The sequence below is a fragment of the Sinohyriopsis cumingii genome, chromosome 2 (assembly GCF_028554795.1).
Source record: "Sinohyriopsis cumingii isolate HCF-2022 chromosome 2, ASM2855479v2, whole genome shotgun sequence".
Taxonomy (NCBI): Eukaryota; Metazoa; Mollusca; class Bivalvia; order Unionida; family Unionidae; genus Sinohyriopsis; species Sinohyriopsis cumingii.
In genome coordinates this window covers 87,171,652-87,190,865 of record NC_142962.1, presented here as the reverse complement: position 1 = coordinate 87,190,865, position 19,214 = coordinate 87,171,652, and the positions used below count along the sequence as shown (strand labels likewise).

Genomic DNA, 19,214 nt, shown 5'->3' with positions numbered 1-19,214 from the left:
TTTATTGTTAAATACTCTGGATGAAAATATCGATATCCAATATGGACTTTTACAAAGAGCATGTTTATAGTTGTACATATTTATGATTTATATTGTAATTGCTGATTTATATTGCATTTTCTGCAGTGCCACGTTACGAATTTCCGTATTCTTCTTTATATTGTATTTCCTGCGGTGTCAGGTTGTGGGGTGCCGTATACTGCACTGATGACTCTTTGGTGTTATAATTATTACATGACGAAGCTGGTGGTGAACCATATTTATTAATGTAAAAACACTAAAAGTACGATTCAACCCGGTTTACCTACAAGCCTTAGGAATGCTTCGGGAAGTGCTAATTTATTGCGGAAAAAGTCGTAACGGAAGAATTACATACCAAATATGCTAATAATTTCATCATCGTTGCGGTGAAGTGATTCAAAATGGGATGTTTATCTTCCTTTCAATGATTTTCAAACATCGAATCAATCCAAAAAATTATTTTCTGACCACAACATTGCAGACACTACTTGCAAGTCAATAAATAATCTTTCAAAGACGCTGGCCATTGTTTCACACCTTGGAAACAAGAATAGACAACACTGCAGTGGAAATTAAGGTGAGTGTTTCTCGCTCAACGTCAAGTCGATATCGCGGGTAAACACTTCTCTAGAGTATAATACCTGGTCTAGCAGGTAAAGTATGGTTTCTAATCGCAGTGTGCTTTGTGAATGAACTACTGTCTGCCCATAGTGAGTCACAGACGCGTCATTCAGTTGATTATAACAATCAGCCAATCACGGTACGCGGCGATCTATGCATATATATATACTTCAGTCCGTGCCATTTTAGAGGTAAGAGCTGTTAAGACCGTCCGGGAGTACGGATTGAAAACTGCTTACTGTCTGAGGACACTTCTCGAAAATCCTATATTTATATTTGAAGGCTTCAGAATATTGGGAGTACGTTGTGTTAGAGTACTACAAGACAGATTCACATTCAGCTGGCAGTTTGTAGCCGAACATCTTCCTATTTAGGATTTTATAATTACGTGCAGTATCGGATATTAATGCCTAGTTGTTGTGTTCAAGTTTTCAAACTTTGAAAATGCCACCCCAGTCCATGATGGATCACAACTTTAACACACATCTTCCACCAGAAAAGGAGGCAGAGCCGCTAATTCAGACACGGGTCAAGTGTGTATTAGTGGGGGACGGAGCTGTGGGAAAAACCAGCTTGATAGTCAGTTATACAATTAACGACTACCCCACTGAATACATGCCAACCGCTTTCGACAACTATTCAGGTACATTTCTCTCTCTCTCTCTCTCTCTCTCTCTCTCTCTCTCTCTCTCCGACACTTTTTAATTTTATTTTCATGTTATCTAATCATCATTGAATAGGGAAGACAAAAGCTACATTCTTTTAAACATTGTTTTATGGTATCCGTCTTGTTTTAAAGAAAAGAAAGCTTCTGTTTTGCATTTTTATGAATTCTAATTGCTTCCTAAGCTATATGAAATAAGAAAAATAGCAATGGATGTCAAGTAGGTGCACTGCACGACTGCCGTCGCCTGTGCTGATTCTTAAGGCCGGCCAAGCTCATTTTGTTCTGTACTACTTGCACCTTTGTGTGAGTCACATACCATCATTCGCACTGACCACAGCGCCGCAGGCTTGACCATGGGCTGCCGAAATTCGCTTTATTTGCGTGACCATTTATATAGTGGCCGCTGGTCAGTTGGCGGTCTCCAAATATGCATTGTTAGCTAAAATGCATTACCTGTTAAATAGTTTATTTCTTTATAGCACCTACAACGACCTATATATTTTGTGCTAAAGACCCAATCGCATGTACACCGTGTTATTGTGACAGTTTTAGAACTAAAATTACATGTCCGCTAATAAAGGGTAAGCTTTTTGACTGATTTTGTTTCTTGAAATATTTTTCAGTGGTGGTAACAGTGGATAACAAACCCGTGAGGTTACAGCTCTGCGATACAGCTGGTCAGGTGAGATATAAGATGAATTGCTAATTAGAACAGTCTACCTGATGGATTGCTAATTAGAACATTCTAAAAGTAGGATTAACAGATTGCATATGTTGGGCTAATATTCACCCTTATTGGCTTGCCGAGTTGACAGTTGGTTCTGTAAATGTAAAATATTTTGTCTATCGGAGGCAGCGTGAATATGAGTCTTGAAACCTGAATTGACCCTCCAGTCAGCAAGTATCGCTTATTTAATTGCATGAACTAGTGATGTGGTTCCACTGAAGGTAAATCAAAAACAATGTTGCAAAAGTAGTCTAGTATACCCTGTCCGAAATAAAAACAGATGCAAAATAAAAATAAAATATAAGGAGCAGATAAAAGATTATACGTGCAAGAATGTGGTCGAATAAAATACGACCCAAATGCTCTAACTTAAGCTTTATCGCATGTTTGCACACCTGAGTGAGTTGTCATGCTAAGCGCAAAACAAAACAGCGAACGTAAAAGAGTAGGCCGATAAATCAGCCCTTCACCCATGGTGATATTGATTGCTCTACGTGAATGGCGTTTTGTTTTAATAAGGATTTTTTTCCAACATATTTCCATTATTTTCTTTCATGTGTTTTGCTTACCTTTCGTAGTTGTAGTGAACTGATTACCTTTTTAGCACTTAAAATTTTAGATCTTTAAGTTCCAGCATACATTAACACAATTTTCACTAAATACTGTATACACTTAATCAATTGTCATTATGCGAAGGCACTCGTCGCCACAGTGGACGATCATTTTAATCAATTCACCTATAGGTCTTTCAGAAAATGCGCAGTTCTGTAATAGACCTGTGGAGCAGAATTTTCCTCTTCGCAAAACAACTTTATAATTCACAAGATAAACACTTTTTGCCCGTGACTATATTTCTTTGAGCGTCGTTTTGACTATGTCTTCGTTTCATTGAGTGTTTCACCTGCTAACCGTACAAAGCTAATGTTTGGCTCACAATTTACACTTGTCATTGAAAAACGCGACCAAAAAGAGTGTAGATCTGTACGAAAAAATATATTGTACATGTATGCTTTTACAACTGTATAGCAGTTAAGTTTAACTAAAATGAATTTGCCGTTTATGATTGAGTAAATTAGGAGTTTATGATTGACTAAACCGAATTTACAAATCTAGATATACTGGCGAAACACGAGTATATTTGGTTAATAAAAAAGACCTTACCTCGCTCTCTCGCCTAAGTCCTTGCGTTCTTCGTTATGAAAAAACATAGACTTTTATCGAGATAAACAGAGTACATAGCAGTCGGGGGGCGGGGGGGGGGGGAGGTATTTTGAGTGTAGGACTTGCAGACAATTCCTGTGCCTGCTCAATTATGAAACTCGGTCCACTTTTACAGATTATTAGCTCGGGTTTTTTATATTAAGTATTTTCTTCATTTTCAATCATAAATTCACTGATTGTTCCTGACATAAAATGGAAATGGACCTTTGTACCTATTTATTGATTCGCGCAAGACTATTTTTTACAAGTTAGTTCGATACTCCCACTGCAGTGATATATTTTGTTTAATGTACCTTTTTGCTGGCGTCAGCAGTAAGCGAAATTGCATTACTGATTTATGCACAGCACCGACTGCTTGTTTCTTTTTTTATTAGGAACAATATATTTTTTAACTATCTTCATATCCAGACCCTCCACGTCTTATTTTGGACACTGCCTTTGTTTTCTGATTATAAAAGAGTGACAATAATGTAATCAGACTAAAGACGTAATGTCAATTGTCAGGCAGGTAGGATGAAAACTGTGGAGAACATGCGTATGTTATAGAAATGGAAATCTTTCCAAGGCTGACTTGTCTTTTTTTGGTTCGTTTACTACTTGCTTTGTTGGAATGTTCTGTTCAGATATTTCGCAAAATAGCCGCATGGTTAAATTACGTGATTTTTAAGACTGGGTCTTTTATACAAAGAACACTTGAGCAGCTTTCTAAACATTCCTTGGCACTATAAACCCTTAATTGCCTGGGGTAATGAAAGCATGACCCTAGACTAATTGCTACCCATTTATAGTGGTTTACAGTATATTTCAACATTAATTCATGCCAGTTGTTTAAAAAGGGAACAAAGCTCACTTTGGGAGTAAAGTGACCTCTCACGGTCCCAAATGTACTGATGAAGTTTGTCTAAACCTCCACAGCGTTTGACTCCGATCATAGGAAGTGGTAGCACTATTAGTTTATTTAGGAATATTTATGGCAGGGGCATAGTGGTACTGACTCGCTGGTAGTACGGAGCATTATGACCCGCCTTACTTTCACAGCTATAATCAGTCATGTAATATACACTTACTGCCACATTCACTCGAGCGTGACTCTTGCTAAGAGATCAGAACAAAGGATCAAATAAAGAAAAAAGATCGTTATTCGACGAACCGAAGAAAACTGAAACGGTATTAAAGGTGCATATTACATTTTTAATACGAGCTGGATGACCCTAAACCGCATTGACCCCGACCCAAGTAATAAATAAATTGAATTTAAACAATACTTGCATTTCAGGTGTTATTAAGCTATATTCATTATAGGAGTGGGAATTCGGTCTTAAGTGTTGTGAGTAAAAGCGTCACTACGAATATATGGTCGAAGGTTTTGTTCAGTGAAGTGACTTGTAAAGTAATGGGCGCATGCTTATAAATTTGACGTGTTATAAGATGGTATGTTTTATGAACAAGTAGTCTTGGCTTACTGTAGGCTTAATTTTTGAATACAAGTGTGACAGAATACATAATGAACAAATTTACTTTAATAAATAAATAGTAATTAGTAATTTCATAATGTTTCTAAATCTGTTAAAATATTTCTTGTCATCTCGAATACCGGGATGCTCTTTAAACTTGAATAGTAAGGTTACCCTCGTTTCATCCGAAGTATAGACCCATACATCCTATCACCCAGTTTATTGTACAAATTGTTCAGTTAGGTTCTTTCAATACACATTATTCAGATATTCCAATACACGGCCTGGGTCTAACGTCATAAAGCTGCCCGTAATATATAATGAATAAATACATCGCTATGTGTAAAGAGAAACGCACACCTTCAATCTATGAAATACTGTTAGTTTGCACTACAGCTAATTTGCGTGATGGATGAAGTACCGAAATACATACTTTTAACTAGCATTGAAATAGCAAAAAACATGATGTTCTTGAATGCATGAAAAATTACATTCACCGGTAGCAGGATAATGTATAAAGTAAGTCGGTTTTGTTTCAGGACTTTCAAAAAGTTTTTCTGGAGGGAGGCTGTTGGTAGCCTTAATAATGTATAAATTTGCCGATAGTCTCGTTTATTTCTTCACTTCATTCCTTTTTCCATCGCGATGGTACGTACTTAGTTCTTTAAATGTATTTATAGCTGGCGATAAACGTTGACGTTTTCCATTAGGTTCTTTGATACAACTGTCGACATTAAACGTGATAATTCCTGTATGCATACTACAAGAAAAATATACTTGAGATGCACTGCGAAGCTTTCCCGGATCATCCTTCAAAATGATTGATAAGCATCAAAAGTTGGTATCTTGTACATGTAACTAGGCATAGCCTGAGGTGTTTAATCGAATCTATCCAGCTAGCGGCATGCCTTGACGGTGACTCATAACTTCAGGTAAAAATAGATTCTACTAATTTGCCGATCTGGCCAACTCGGTAAGAATGAAAATTTACCTGTCGGGAACATTAAACTGCTTGTACTCTCCGCCGTCATAATTTCCCAACTTATAATGAATCCTCAAGTTTTAGAAGTTGAACATGAAATAGCGCATACATATTAATTAGGCAATGAAGTCTTGTGGAAAATGTTTACTCAGCAAACAAGATGCAAGCAATCAATCTTTCGATGATTAACGCATTACACTGTGAGTGATGTGGGTATACAGTGATTAATGAATTACATCTTTCAAAAAGTATTCCAACAGTTTGATACTTTTGAGTCAAAATACGACAAACATTTTGTACGCGTACGAAACAAACACCAGTTAGGTACGTGTACATAACACCATTTTGTGCGTGTACCTTAAAACACCATTTTGCACGTAAACAAACGGTTTTGTACGCGTACGTAAACAAACACCAGTTAGGTACGTGTTCTATGATAAGTGTCCGTCTTGTACGATAGCAAAACATAAGCATCAGAGTATTCTAAGGCAAAAGCAATTGTTTGATGTTTTAAACTCGATGCATTTGGAACATGCAAGTTTCCAAAATTGACCATTTTTATGACATCATTTGTACGAGTATTAGCTACCATTCCATTGCACATGTATATTCAGAGCTAAACAGCGTGTACTTGTTCCTTACGTTTCTCATTTTTATTTTGCAGGATGACTTCGACACGTTGAGACCACTATGCTACCCAGAGACAGATGTCTTCATGTTGTGTTTTAGTGTTGTGTCTCCTACCTCCTTTCATAATGTTGTGGACAAATGGGCACCCGAAATTAAGAAACATTGTCCCAAGGCCCCTATAGTTCTTGTGGGAACTCAGTGTGATTTGAGGAATGACGTTAAAGTATTGATAGAGCTGGATCGTTACAAGGAGAAGCCTGTCACCGAAGCAGAAGGCCTCCAAAGGGCTAAGGATATTGGGGCTATTCGGTACGTGGAGTGTTCTGCACTTACTCAGAAGAACCTAAAAGAAGTGTTCGATACAGCCATTCTTTCGGCGTTGCAGTTGCATTCCCCATTAAAACGGGACAAAAGTATTAGAAAGTCAAAGAAAGCCAAAAAGTTTGAGAAACAGTCTGTTCCAGCGCTAAGACCTTTATCTAACTGCAGTATAAAAAAGGTAGGATGGAAGAGGCTGTGTTGCTTCCTGTGATAAATTGTGCTTGGTTTCCGCTTTGACTTTCGCCGCGGCCTCGCTAGTTCAGTGAGGCTGATTTTGCTGCAATATTTTTCGAATCCTAATATAATTTGGGACAAAGTGGAATAATATCCATTTCCTTATCATGTTTGAATGAAGTAACTGGGATGTAACCGTCTCGATAACCGAACTTCAATTCCTAAGTCTTTCAAAGGGCGTTATCGGGTGGATGGTGACAACAAAATCAATGTTATCGAAGTGGAATGGATATGCACATACGAACAATTACTCTTTTCCTATATTTTTATGTACAGGGCTCTGGTAAATTGCGCATAAATCCTGAGATTCAAAAAATAGTTTCAAAGTTAGAATATTTGTAGGTGGTGAAGCTTCCGTTAGTGGTTCCATCTTTAAATTCGTTTTTAGATGTGGCATTTGTTTCTGGGGGTGGATCCGAGTTCAGAACCTTTGAAATTGGTAAAATTGATTGAAAGAAAATTTGGATTAAATTGTAAACTTACTTCATGTACAACTTTTCAGAACAGTTGCCCTGGACGTCTAGCAAAGATGCTGAATACTGTTTCCAAACCTTTCGTTCAATAGGTGTACAACTTTATGCAGTGTCGGATAATGTGATAGTTATCAATGATAAACAGAGTATATCGGGCAAATAGTAAGGCGACACTTGGCAACTGCATATTGCAGTCTTTTTTTCGGATGTTTTGCCAGTTTTGAAAAAGAGTAAACCTAGTTTCTGAGTTGAATTTTTAATGTTTGAAATTTGACGAAATGAGTCTTAAAAGCTCAGATATCTTACATGTTCGTGGTACAAAATAGTCACTGTTTAAAATATATTGAGTGAATTTGACATCTTTTGTGAAGTGTCGTCCATATTACAGTTTCTGTATTAGAGCCTTTTGAGTCGGATGAAAATGCTCAAAAAAGTACATGTAAGTTAAACAATTTTTTTTTCTTCAAAACTTTTGTTCCCATGTTTACACAAAGACTTTCGTTTCAAATTAAATTTGAATTGTGGACGACTGGGTTTAAAAAAATACCCCCAATTTGTCTTTGAACAAAACCACCGCAGATTGTTCTTGTTTTCATTTTAAGAGGCCTTTGTAAAACGGCAGTGTTTTACATCTTCTATGTTCTTCCTCGACTCAGACCACTAAATGCATTTAAGACAATGTACAACAGTGCTCTCTGCGATCTGTGTTCTAACACTTTGTCCTGTACAGTGCTCTCTGCGATCTGTGTTCTAACACTTTGTCCTGTACTTAACAGATCTGGAGTATCTTGTCTAAGTTCAGCGTTCAATTTTTCGTATATAATTTCGTCGATATCAACTTTTCCGACGTTTGAGCGGACATGTATGGCTCAACAGTAAAATATGTATGGTGCTACAATTATTTTTTACATCGATACCACTGCTGATACGTACGTATATATATATATATATATATATATATATATATATATATATATATATATATATATATATATACACACAAAACCCCAGACTTCTATGTAAACCTTTTTTGGCATTCATGTATTAACTTTGCATACATAATGCATGGATTTTCTTAATAACGCGATATTTTTATCTACTGGTGCGTTTGAACAAGTTTTGGCTATAAAACGTGTTTAACTGTGAGAAAATGTTCCGAAACGAAACAAATTGTGTAGACCGGTACACAATATGAAAGAATTAAATCTGATTTGTGTAATGAGAAATGAACATTGGCTTCAGTCCAGTAATTTTATTATGCATATATTTGGCAATTATTGGCATCACTGCCAATGATTTGTGATAAAAGATCAAGGTACAAATGAGGACTGAGTTCTGTACATATTTTTTTTTAAAAAGCCCACTATATTACATCACGGCCGCTGTGTTTATTAATTTTTTGGTGGATGTTTTGCTTGACTGGTGAGAAGTAAATCAGTTCACATATTTAAAACTAGGCGGCATATGTGGTTTTATATTATAAATTTACCCTATAAGCTTAGTGTTCGCTTTGGCTTCACATTTATCCGTGCTGGTCCACCGACAAGGTGACTGAGCAGGGTTATTCAAAAGCTTTTGTCTAATGTGTTGGCTGAAAAGAATCTGTAGAGCTCTTAGTGAATAGCCACACACCATCCCAACCTACATTATCAGCAAATCTGCATTGTTTGCTGAAATGTTTGTCATGTTTGTAAGCAGAAGTGGCAGATATGCATGCTGATTTCAATCACGCAATGTATTCTGTGGAAATACTAGCCCTTAGTGAATTTTTTTTTAGCACTGGTAACCTAGAGTCTAGTCTTATATCATTCGCCCTGAAGTTGAAAGCTTTTCTTGTTTTCCATTTCATTAAAAACGGCCTGTTCCAAGTTGGAGTATTATAGGATTCCACCATGGTAGTGTCATTGTCTTCATACATACAAATATTTATTTTCCAGCATTGTTATTGAAGCACATTTTTTGTTCCAAATCACGTCGTCAATGACAAAGATTAAATCCATGTGAAGTTTGTGTATTTATGATGTCTTATTGAGAGGCTTGTATATTTATGCCACTTAATCGCATGCTGTGTATTAGCCACATGCTGTGTATTGGCATCAGTATCGTGTGTTTTTTAAATGATTATGCATGATGAGATGAGTGTTGGAATTTTTTGTATGTGAATTATGATAACAATTGATACAGAAAAAATGGGTTGATTATACAGTGTGCTTGTTTTGTCTGATCTGTATGTTTACTGAGAATTATTTTCATGTTAAAATTTTCATTGATCACTGAACAAAAAGTGTCGCATTTTTTTTAAAAAAAGTGTTCCAGAAATAAAAGTTGGAAAATTAAACCTGTCACTTTTTATTTAATATATATTGTATATTTCAGCTTTATTTAAGATAAATAAAAACAATTATGTCCAAGTTTTCACATCGTACTTTATTGAAATTCTTTTCTTAGTCGTACTAATAAGCAACGCACGTATCTCTCCCTCTCCCCGTCTCTCTCCCCATCTTATGTCTCTTTCTCAATCACTCTCACACAAACACGAGTACAAAGTTGAAAAAGATTTTGCTTTTCCTTTACTTTTGAGCAACCCTTCCATACTTATCTAATTTCTAAGATTCCATACTGCTCTATAATGTCTAACATGACGGCGTTCAAAGATATTGCATGAAATCGTGTTACAACCGGACAGTAATTTTTAATTCAGTTAAATCCGAGATTCATAATGACTTTGGAGATGGCCAATCATGACGTGACCAGTGACAAATCTTGTTATATGGTAGACCATTTCTCCATTAGGCATGATTTGTGATAGTTTGATCGTTGGGCAAAGACGTTAACCGCTCTTAGCTTTGCTTTACCAGGTATAACTTAACCATCTGAAACCTATTTCCTCGAATATTTTTTACAGTATTAGTGTTGCATAAATAATCAAACATAAAACATATTACATTACAACTTTGGATGCACGGGGCTGGGGGGGGGGAGGAGGGGGCTGGCCGGATTTTGCACTATCCGGGTTTTAAGATAATCATTTGATCTTGGCGGTTTGGGCTCCCACCCCACAACCACTAACTTTTTCTGCATGTCGGTAATAAAAACCTCAAAAAAACGTATGTTTATGGTTGACAGAAATGGGGATTTTGGAAGCTCGATCCGTCCGGTTCCCGGCAAAATTCCTTGGTCCATCCCTAATTACAACCCAATTGTAATGATTTACAAGAACTTAAGACACGCAGTAAACTTCTTTATTTATGTATAAATTATGTGTTGAGTAATTCGGCTACTATGTCATCCACATCGGACCATAAACCACGTACGTCGTTTGCTGCAAAATTCATGAGTCTAGCATTTCAAGATTTAAACAAAAGATTACATGGGCGACACCTTTTTAAACGCCATGAAATGTAATCAGACACTTTGAAACAATCTTCGTACAAAGTCTTTTTGCTGTCAATTCAAGGATGCAAAAAGAGCTTGTGACAACTAATGGCTTTCAAAAACGGTTTATAATCACTCTTCATCTTCGTTCACATCTGGATGGGTAAACTGTATTGATGAATTAAAGATGGAAGTTTTATAGAACGGCAGGTTCTAGAGTAAAACCATCGTAATAAGCTTTGTGACAAATGTAGAAAAAGAAGCCAAGGTTGTTTGAATTTTTTATTTTGTGTGTGTGTGTGTGTGCTACAAGTAACCATTGCATATGTAATACTGGTAAACCAGCAAATAAAAGAACGTATCTGCTTCATGTTCCGATCTAATATCACTTAATCACGACGCCTCTCTCAATATATTACAAGCTTTATCGCATGGCGTCCATTTTCCTTTGATATGGTCGTCAGGTGTTGCATAACATTTATCACAGCATTTGTCTTTTGGACCAATCAAAATGTTTCTAAAGATTTTAACCTTTTAATCATTAATCATTAGCAGTAATCTTTTAACCATGTATCAATCAGAGACGGAATTCCGTCAACAGTTACACCTCCCAACATTTGTAAATATCAATTGGTGTAAAATATAACATCAGGGTTAGAGTACGTTGGGATTAGTTTTGTATTTTATGGCTCGGGGGTGCTGAAGGAATTTTCTTTGGACAAACGTAGCCCCATGTTTTCTTGTTCGTATTCAAAACTTTACAAACACGAAACTTACAATTCATCGAACCGATCCGGTGGCCTAGTGGTTAGAGCGTCCGCCTCGGATGCTGGAGGTCGTGGGTTCGATCCCCGGCCAAAGACTTACAAAATGGTACTAACAGCTGCCTCACTTTGTGCTCATCATTAAGAGGTTAGTGTTAGGACTGGTCGGCCTGGTATCAGGATAATGTGACTGGGTGGGACATGATGCTACAGTGTTAAAATTACGTTAAAAACCCAAATCACACACACACACACACACACACACATACAACTCATCGATGCTAAACGGTAAGCTTAGGATAGTCGGTCAGGTTGTGAAAGGTCTGCACGGTGTATTCCATACACAAGTTTGCAAACCATATCGGGGTTTATTCTGATCATAATAGGGCACTCAGTGCAAGTATCAATTCACCAGTCATAGTGTTTAACCCGTCAAAATATTTACACGATTTTACCCATGGAAATATATCTTTTTACCAATAGTAAATAAATATGTTCTTCCTCACTTTCTTCTGCTTATTTATGTTTAAAATCTCCCAATGGAGTTAACAAAAGTTAATGAATGAATTAATTTATTCACACACCCACCCACCAGTCTATCTGACCATGTATCTATGGAATCTTTCATATCTAATCAATTCAGCCGTCAATCATCCATCCAATGTCTGCCTGTCTGTCCCTATGTATATTTGTACGAATTCGTGCATATACGTGTATGTATGTATGTATGTATGTATGTATGTATGTATGTATGTATGTATGCATGTATATATGCATTCATTATTCATGCTAAACAGAGGGTTCATGTTTTGTTTTTCCATGGTGGTTGAATGGTTAGCGTTTCAGACGCAAGATCAGACGTGCTAGGGTTTGAATACCACCTAGAAAAGAGCAGGTCGGCCGTATAATTGAGTTGCTGCGTAAGGAACTTTACTCAGATTGCCTCAGCATGATAAAAACAATCATGTGCGTATGTGACGTGATGTGCCAATAAATCAATTTGTCAACAAATCAATAAATCAGTCAATCAATAAATTAATAAATCAGTCAGTCAATCAGTCAGTCAGTTGTATCAATCAGTCAGTCCGTTGTTGCCTAATATTACAACCACATGATAAATTCTAACTAGATGTCGTTAGAGGGAATGCCTGCTCCGTCCCACTCTGATACCTGCTACACGCATCTTCATTGCTTTATCAGATTTCATTAAACTGTCAGATCAAAGTATATAAACATGTTTATTACAGCAAGGTGTGTCTATTTAGCACCCGACTGCGTTTCAAATTTACCTATCTATTTATTTCCAGTTTTATGCTAAAGAAATAAATGGTAAAGCTAAAACCGAAACAAAAATAGTCATAAATCACAAGGATAAAAAAAGCAATACAGTGACTGGTTAATGTGCATTTAAGTGAATATTGTTTCGTCGCAATGCCTAGGAAAATGCACATTTATGGGAAATGTTCTAGACTGACGGTAAGCGAAATGGGAGAGATGCTCACTAAGCCATTTTAAAAATAAATTCGTACAAACAGCCACTATTTCACAGCTAATTTTTTACACTTCAGAAAGTACGATAGAAAAGCTGTGTACATGCGCCTTTTGTGTGCTTGCCGTATCGACAACACTGATCTTTCGAGCGCCTTCTGACTTGCCAGGGGATTTATCTACACAATGAACCTTGTTGACGATATACGTGGGAAGGGACAGACTTGAGATTAGAACTTGTATACATACCTAGACAAATTTGTATTTTATGAATGAAGAGCGCGATCTTTCATGTTTTGTATAGACTCGACCGCAAATTATGCACTCACAATTTTAGCTTATTATTGTAAATATTAATTTTGCCTCAGGGGCAGGATATATTTGACGGTCTGTTCCATTCGTAACTAGCTCATTTATGAACAGATATTAAAGCGTGCTGTTAACATTTTAATACACTATTTGATTTAGTTGTGTTGCTGAAGATTTGTTGGGTTTAACGGCATTTTTCAGCACATGATAGGCTATACATGGCAGGTAGTATATTTATTTGATGAAGGAATATTTATGAAACAACTACCGACCCACAAGTAGTTAGTGGCAGGTTTCCTCACATAACCAGGCTGGTCGAGCTGAGGCTCAAAACCAGGCGGAGAGAGGAGAGATGGTAATGGTTTGTAAGGGCGAGAGTACTTGACTACCTGGGTCCCATTCAAGCAGAACCAAGTTCGTGTATTTGTGTGTGTGTGCGCGCGCGCACGCGTGTGTGTGTGTGGGGGGGTTTGAGAGAGATAGAGAGAGAGAGATTTATTTCCGTCGTTGAGCAAAGTCGACCATTGAAAGTAGTTAGAAAGAGCAACCAAAGAAGTGAATAATAAAAGCAAATCCAAGTTTGAAGTAATATTTATCCTTCATTTAGATATGAATATCCGAATGGCGTCATTGAGATTCGCCATTGTCTTTTATTGTATGATGTCATATTTGTACATTTATGAACATTATTATACATATGTATATGTTTACACATATATTCTTCTGTGTTGATGCATACAAGGCAAAACACTAACTACTTTGGTTATCGTATAAGAGGTGCAGATACTTAGAGGACACCATTTCTAAACAGGGAACACAAAATCAGTAGTAGGAAAAATGTTTATGGGCAAGTATACATACACCAAAAACCTGTGATTAACATAACGCCAGAACTTATCACAGCCAGGAGTTAACAATGTAGAATCGGATAAAATAAAAACCTATAACACAAGAAGGTCTGTTACACAGATGGGCAATCTTTGTCTAGATATTTAAAAGTCTTGAAGTTTGGTTAGCTACAATGCCATAGTTTTTCAAATAGATGGAAACTGTCTGCGAACGTACCAAAATGGAACAGTGTCTGCCAACGTACCAAAATTAAACAGTCTGTCAATTTATCAAATCAGACCAGTGTCTGTCAACTTATCAACATTGCCTGTCAACTTACTAGATTGGAACAGTGTTATGCCAGCTTATCAAATTGGAACATTGTCTGTCGATCTACCAAATTGAAACATTGCCTGTCAACTTATCAATATGGAAAATATCTGTCAACTTACCAAATTGGAACAGTGTCTGTCAACTTACCAAATTATAGGAGTAGCCAAAGTATCATAAAGCATAAACCTTAAAAATCTGCATCTAGGTGTATCTTGACAAATTTTTGATTATAATGAGTTTTATTTCAATATGTATTTTGTAAAACTCCTGATTGTAATGAGATTTTTTCTTATTCATATTAACAGAGTTCGACTTCAAACACGCGCATTACATATAAACAGTGGCGTCACTCGGGTTGGTGTCACCCAGTGCGGTAGCTCATGGTGTCACCCCCCATGGTCCTCCTTCCGTTACAGACCATACAGAATCCTTAGTAATTTCATTTTGGTGTCACCCCTCTGAGATGGTGTCACCCGGTGCGGCCCGCACCCCCCGCACCTCCCTAGCGACGCCACTGCATATAAACGATATAAATGTCAAGAGTGCATGCACGATCACTAAATCATCAATATCTTTTCAAAATTTTATTTACTTTTAAAATTTTCATAAGCGGTGTAGCGTGAAACTAACGAAGGAGGCCATGATAAATAATATCTCTCTCTCTCTCTCTCTCTCTCTCTCTGTGATGGATATTCTAATTGATACATATCTAAAGCATAGTTAATAAAACCTTGTGTACAACTTCGAAGGAGGGATTCGTTTATCAGATCAGTAAAGAAAGTTGTCATTAAACAAACAAGTTACACAACGTAGAGTTAAAGAAAATCTTCAATCAGGATTTCGAATTTCTGTTCAGCTGTGTAGCTTTTATCTGTATTCATTGATCAAAATCTCACAAGCAGGGACGACAGCTACCTAACGTCACACTCAATAAAGTTAAGAGGAGTGTCTCACACTGTGCCGAAGAGCAAGCAAAATGGTTTGATAAATTCGTCTTTTGCGTGCTGAATGCCGGTTGTCGAGTCTGGAGTTAATGTTGCTAGGTTTTGTTCACGGTAACAATAACGTAAATCTCACTTTGAATCTGACGAGAAATCCAAAAGTGATGAGTAGTCCAATCAGCATTTCTCAGACAGAATCCACTTCCAACCTGGGGATGAATGGTTTAAGCATAATGATAACAGACGACAATAATAACTGAACAAACCATTTCTGTGTCTTATGCAAATCAAGGTTATTCTTTCTAAGCTTTTAACAGTATAATACATTAAGAGAGAATATGCCTGAAGTCTAGGCACTGAATCCAGTTTTGCCCATTTTTATTTGATCCGGATTTTTAAACACAAATAAACCTATATAGTTAATACAGTATGCACATCAGCACGCGTTTGAGTCACCTAAACGACGATTACTTTGAGGAAGACGGATTTCAGTAGCAAAAGTCACAGATGAATTGATTTAATTTGTTTCTATCACAATAAAGGTTTTATCGATAGGTTACATATTAGTTATATTTGTTTTTTGTATATATATATATATATATATATATATATATATATATATATATATATATATATATATATATATATATACGTCATGGCGCAAGTAGGTTATTTGGTTTGAATGTATGGCACAGTGCAAGGAGGTTATTTGGTTTGGGTTTTTTACATTTTTCATAAACCAAGCAGGTTATTTGGTTTGGTGTTTTAATATGCATATCACAAGTAGGTTATTTTGTTGGGTGTTTTTATTTGACAAATAGGATATTTAGAGATAATGAGAGTGGATTGTCTTGCAATAGGGCACAACATAGTGGTCATCGAAGACTGATCCCATGGTAGGATTCGAATCGTATCCTTTCGGTTGCAATTTAGGTACACAAACCACGCTATGCATTTTTCCTGTAGGCTATGAGCACATACCCAATTAGTTCGGCGTATTTTATTAGCTACAGTTGTTTTCAAATAAAACACACCATTACGCGTATCATGCATGATTGCAGGGCTCAAATGACGTAGTTGGTATTACTAGACATGGGCAATAGTTCAGCTCTCTTATTATTGTAACCTCTTGCTGTCTTCAGCCTGGAAGTGTTGAAATAACCTTTGATCGACGTCTGCAGTGTGTATTTTTCCCCCCTAGCCACCACAGTTATATGCATTATCAGTTGACAAATCGAATTTTATGTTGCTGACCTTTATTTTGCCTTTTGGGTCCCTTGATACTTGGTTGTGTCCCTGTAATTCTTGTGTCCGTTACACCACAGACCATAGAAAACGAACTTGGTTTTTCGGTGGTGAAGTATAATGCCATAACTACAAGATCCTACTGCCTTGGGCATTCGTAGGAAAATATTGACATATACGACGCACTTCAAAGTAAAGATAATTAATGATATACTTCACACGCAAATATGGAAATCACGCCCTTCTCATTTGGCATGTTGATATGAAAAGAACAGCAGCATGTCTTTTTGTTTCTTTTTTTTTTAAATTCAAAATAAGTCGAGCTTTTTGTTCGTATAGACACTTCAGAGGGCCTTGAGTGTGTATAAAAAGGCTATAACTTTGGGTAGCAATTAACCCAAATGCAATTACTTAAAAAGATTCAACTAAATTTATACATCAACTTACATTGAATTAATTTGTGTTGCAAATACACGTGCACCTGAAAACTACGGCATAAAACGGGATAAAACCCCAAAACTTTCATACGTGCCAGTATTGTTTGGGAGATTCAGATTTAATGTATTAAAGTTTATTTCTGTTGCCTCAGATATTGCTTGATATCATTACAGTTACTGTTGTCCTTAATCATGTGATTAAATATGTGTATAATGTGATTAAAAATGTGTATCACGTGAATGAATATGTGGATCATGTGATTGAAAATGTGTATCATGTGAATGAATATGTGGATCATGTGATTGAAAATATGCATCATATCTATGAATATGTGTATCTAGCTTTATTTTAATAGGACATCGCAACCATGACCTATACGATGGAACAATGAATCGTATTGTTTTTAAAGTACATCGCTGATGGTATTTTATTATATATACTTACGAGTTAAAAATAGAAAATCGTTGGTGAAAAATGGTTCATATCTCTTCTCATGTTTAAAGTTTTCCTTTTATTCTAAAAGAAATTACAAGGTTTCTCATCAAGCAAGCAAGACTTGAATACATGTACCTATATGAGCTGTACTGCCAAGAACATATAAAAATATGTGACCTAAGACAATAAATGGAAATGGCGTTACTATTGGGCGTGGAAACATTACATACATACATACATACATACATACATACATACATACATACATACATACGTACGTTTGTGTGTGTGTGTGTGTGTGTGTGTAACAGGAATACCACGCTTATTTGCTCGAATGTAGCTTTACAGCGACATATGTCGAAAAACGAGATATATTACGTCATACATATATGTTATAAAAATGTTAAAAGACGAACATGTAGGATTTACTAGGATTAAAACGCATTTGGTAGCATATTTACAAGCTACGTACTATTTTCAGTTAACCAATATTTTCATACTTATAAGTCTTATACATTTTAATTATATCTTGTCTATTCAAACAGTATTATTTTTAAAATTGAAACTGGCATTGTCGATCAAAAATATTACATTCGAGCAAACAAAGAAAGTCATGATCATTTCGACCATCATAACACAGTACACATGTCCCGCCATGTCTAGGTTTTCCTTCAAAATGTTCCTTTTCTACAACTTTCTAGGCGAGTTTACTATATATTTTTTAATTCGGTTTTAAATAAAGCATGAGTACTATCCCCTATCAGCAATATGAAAAGGTTATGTTCCCTTCAAACAGACGCTCGTGTGACCAAATCCACGCGTGAGATCAAGTTCAACGAGACAAAAAGCGTCGTGTATTGTTTCCTTCGATTCGGGATGCTGTTCTGAAAGTTTACGTTAGACAAGTCAAAATGTAATTTGTGACACATTATGTCCTCTCGGACCTATTTTTTTCTTTAATCGCTGATAAGTTTTTCAGATAATCAAAATAATTAAATTTATGCCGACCAAAACTTAACAGGAGAGGGAATTTGGTCTTCTAAACTTCGATACAGGAGCAAAATTGAAATAAAAACAAACAAAAAAGTCTTTTCATGCGTTAAGACTGGGTATGTTTCATCTTGCAGTACAAAACGATAAATTATAATAAAGTGACTATGCTACACAAAGCGTGTGCTAATGTAATTATATCGCCGATTAAATTTCCTTGTTATCCTTCCCTATAATTTTGCAGTATTTTTATTTTTTATTACGAGGTACGTAACGTCACACATATCACATACGTTGTAAACTATCTTATACAAGTGTATTTTCTTCTTTGGTAATGCCGGTTTACTTTTTTAATGTAAAAATTGGTATCAATAATCCACTTTACGTATCGACTTTGGCGAGAGCGTTCCTCGAACTTTCTAGACACATTAAGGCTTACAAAAATATTTTATCAATGAGACGTAGCCTTGAAAAGACAAAAAATATGTCCCCTCAAATGACTTTTTGCTTTTTCAGTAGCAACCCCAACATAGGTTCTATTGGTCTCAGTAGCAACCCTATCATAGGTCCCTATCATAGGTTATATTGGCCTCAGTAGCAACCCCAACATAAGTTCTATTGGTCTCAGTACCAACCCCAACGTAGGTTTTATTGGTCTCAATACCAGCCCCAACATAAGTTCTATTAGTCTCAGTAGGCCTACCAACCCCAACATAG

General features: G+C 36.3%; 1 protein-coding gene across 1 annotated transcript; it reads left to right on the top strand.

Annotated features, from left to right (window-relative positions):
- The first annotated feature begins 814 nt into the window (after window positions 1-814).
- LOC149805322 (cdc42 homolog) lies at window positions 815-9,762 on the top strand. Its single transcript, XM_089949231.1, has 3 exons — window positions 815-1,285; window positions 1,933-1,991; window positions 6,358-9,762. The coding sequence occupies exons 1-3, from the start codon at window positions 1,087-1,089 to the stop codon at window positions 6,853-6,855; spliced, it is 756 nt and encodes a 251-aa protein (XP_089805357.1). The 5' UTR covers window positions 815-1,086; the 3' UTR covers window positions 6,856-9,762.
- Window positions 9,763-19,214: the final 9,452 nt, after the last annotated feature.

Excerpts from the sequence above, each read along its gene's own strand:
- LOC149805322 (XM_089949231.1), top strand. The coding sequence starts at position 1,087 with ATGCCACCCCAGTCCATGATGGATCACAACTTTAACACACATCTTCCA. Across the intron at positions 1,286-1,932 it reads CGCTTTCGACAACTATTCAG|TGGTGGTAACAGTGGATAAC; the intron begins GTACATTTCTCT and ends AATATTTTTCAG. Across the intron at positions 1,992-6,357 it reads TCTGCGATACAGCTGGTCAG|GATGACTTCGACACGTTGAG; the intron begins GTGAGATATAAG and ends TTTATTTTGCAG.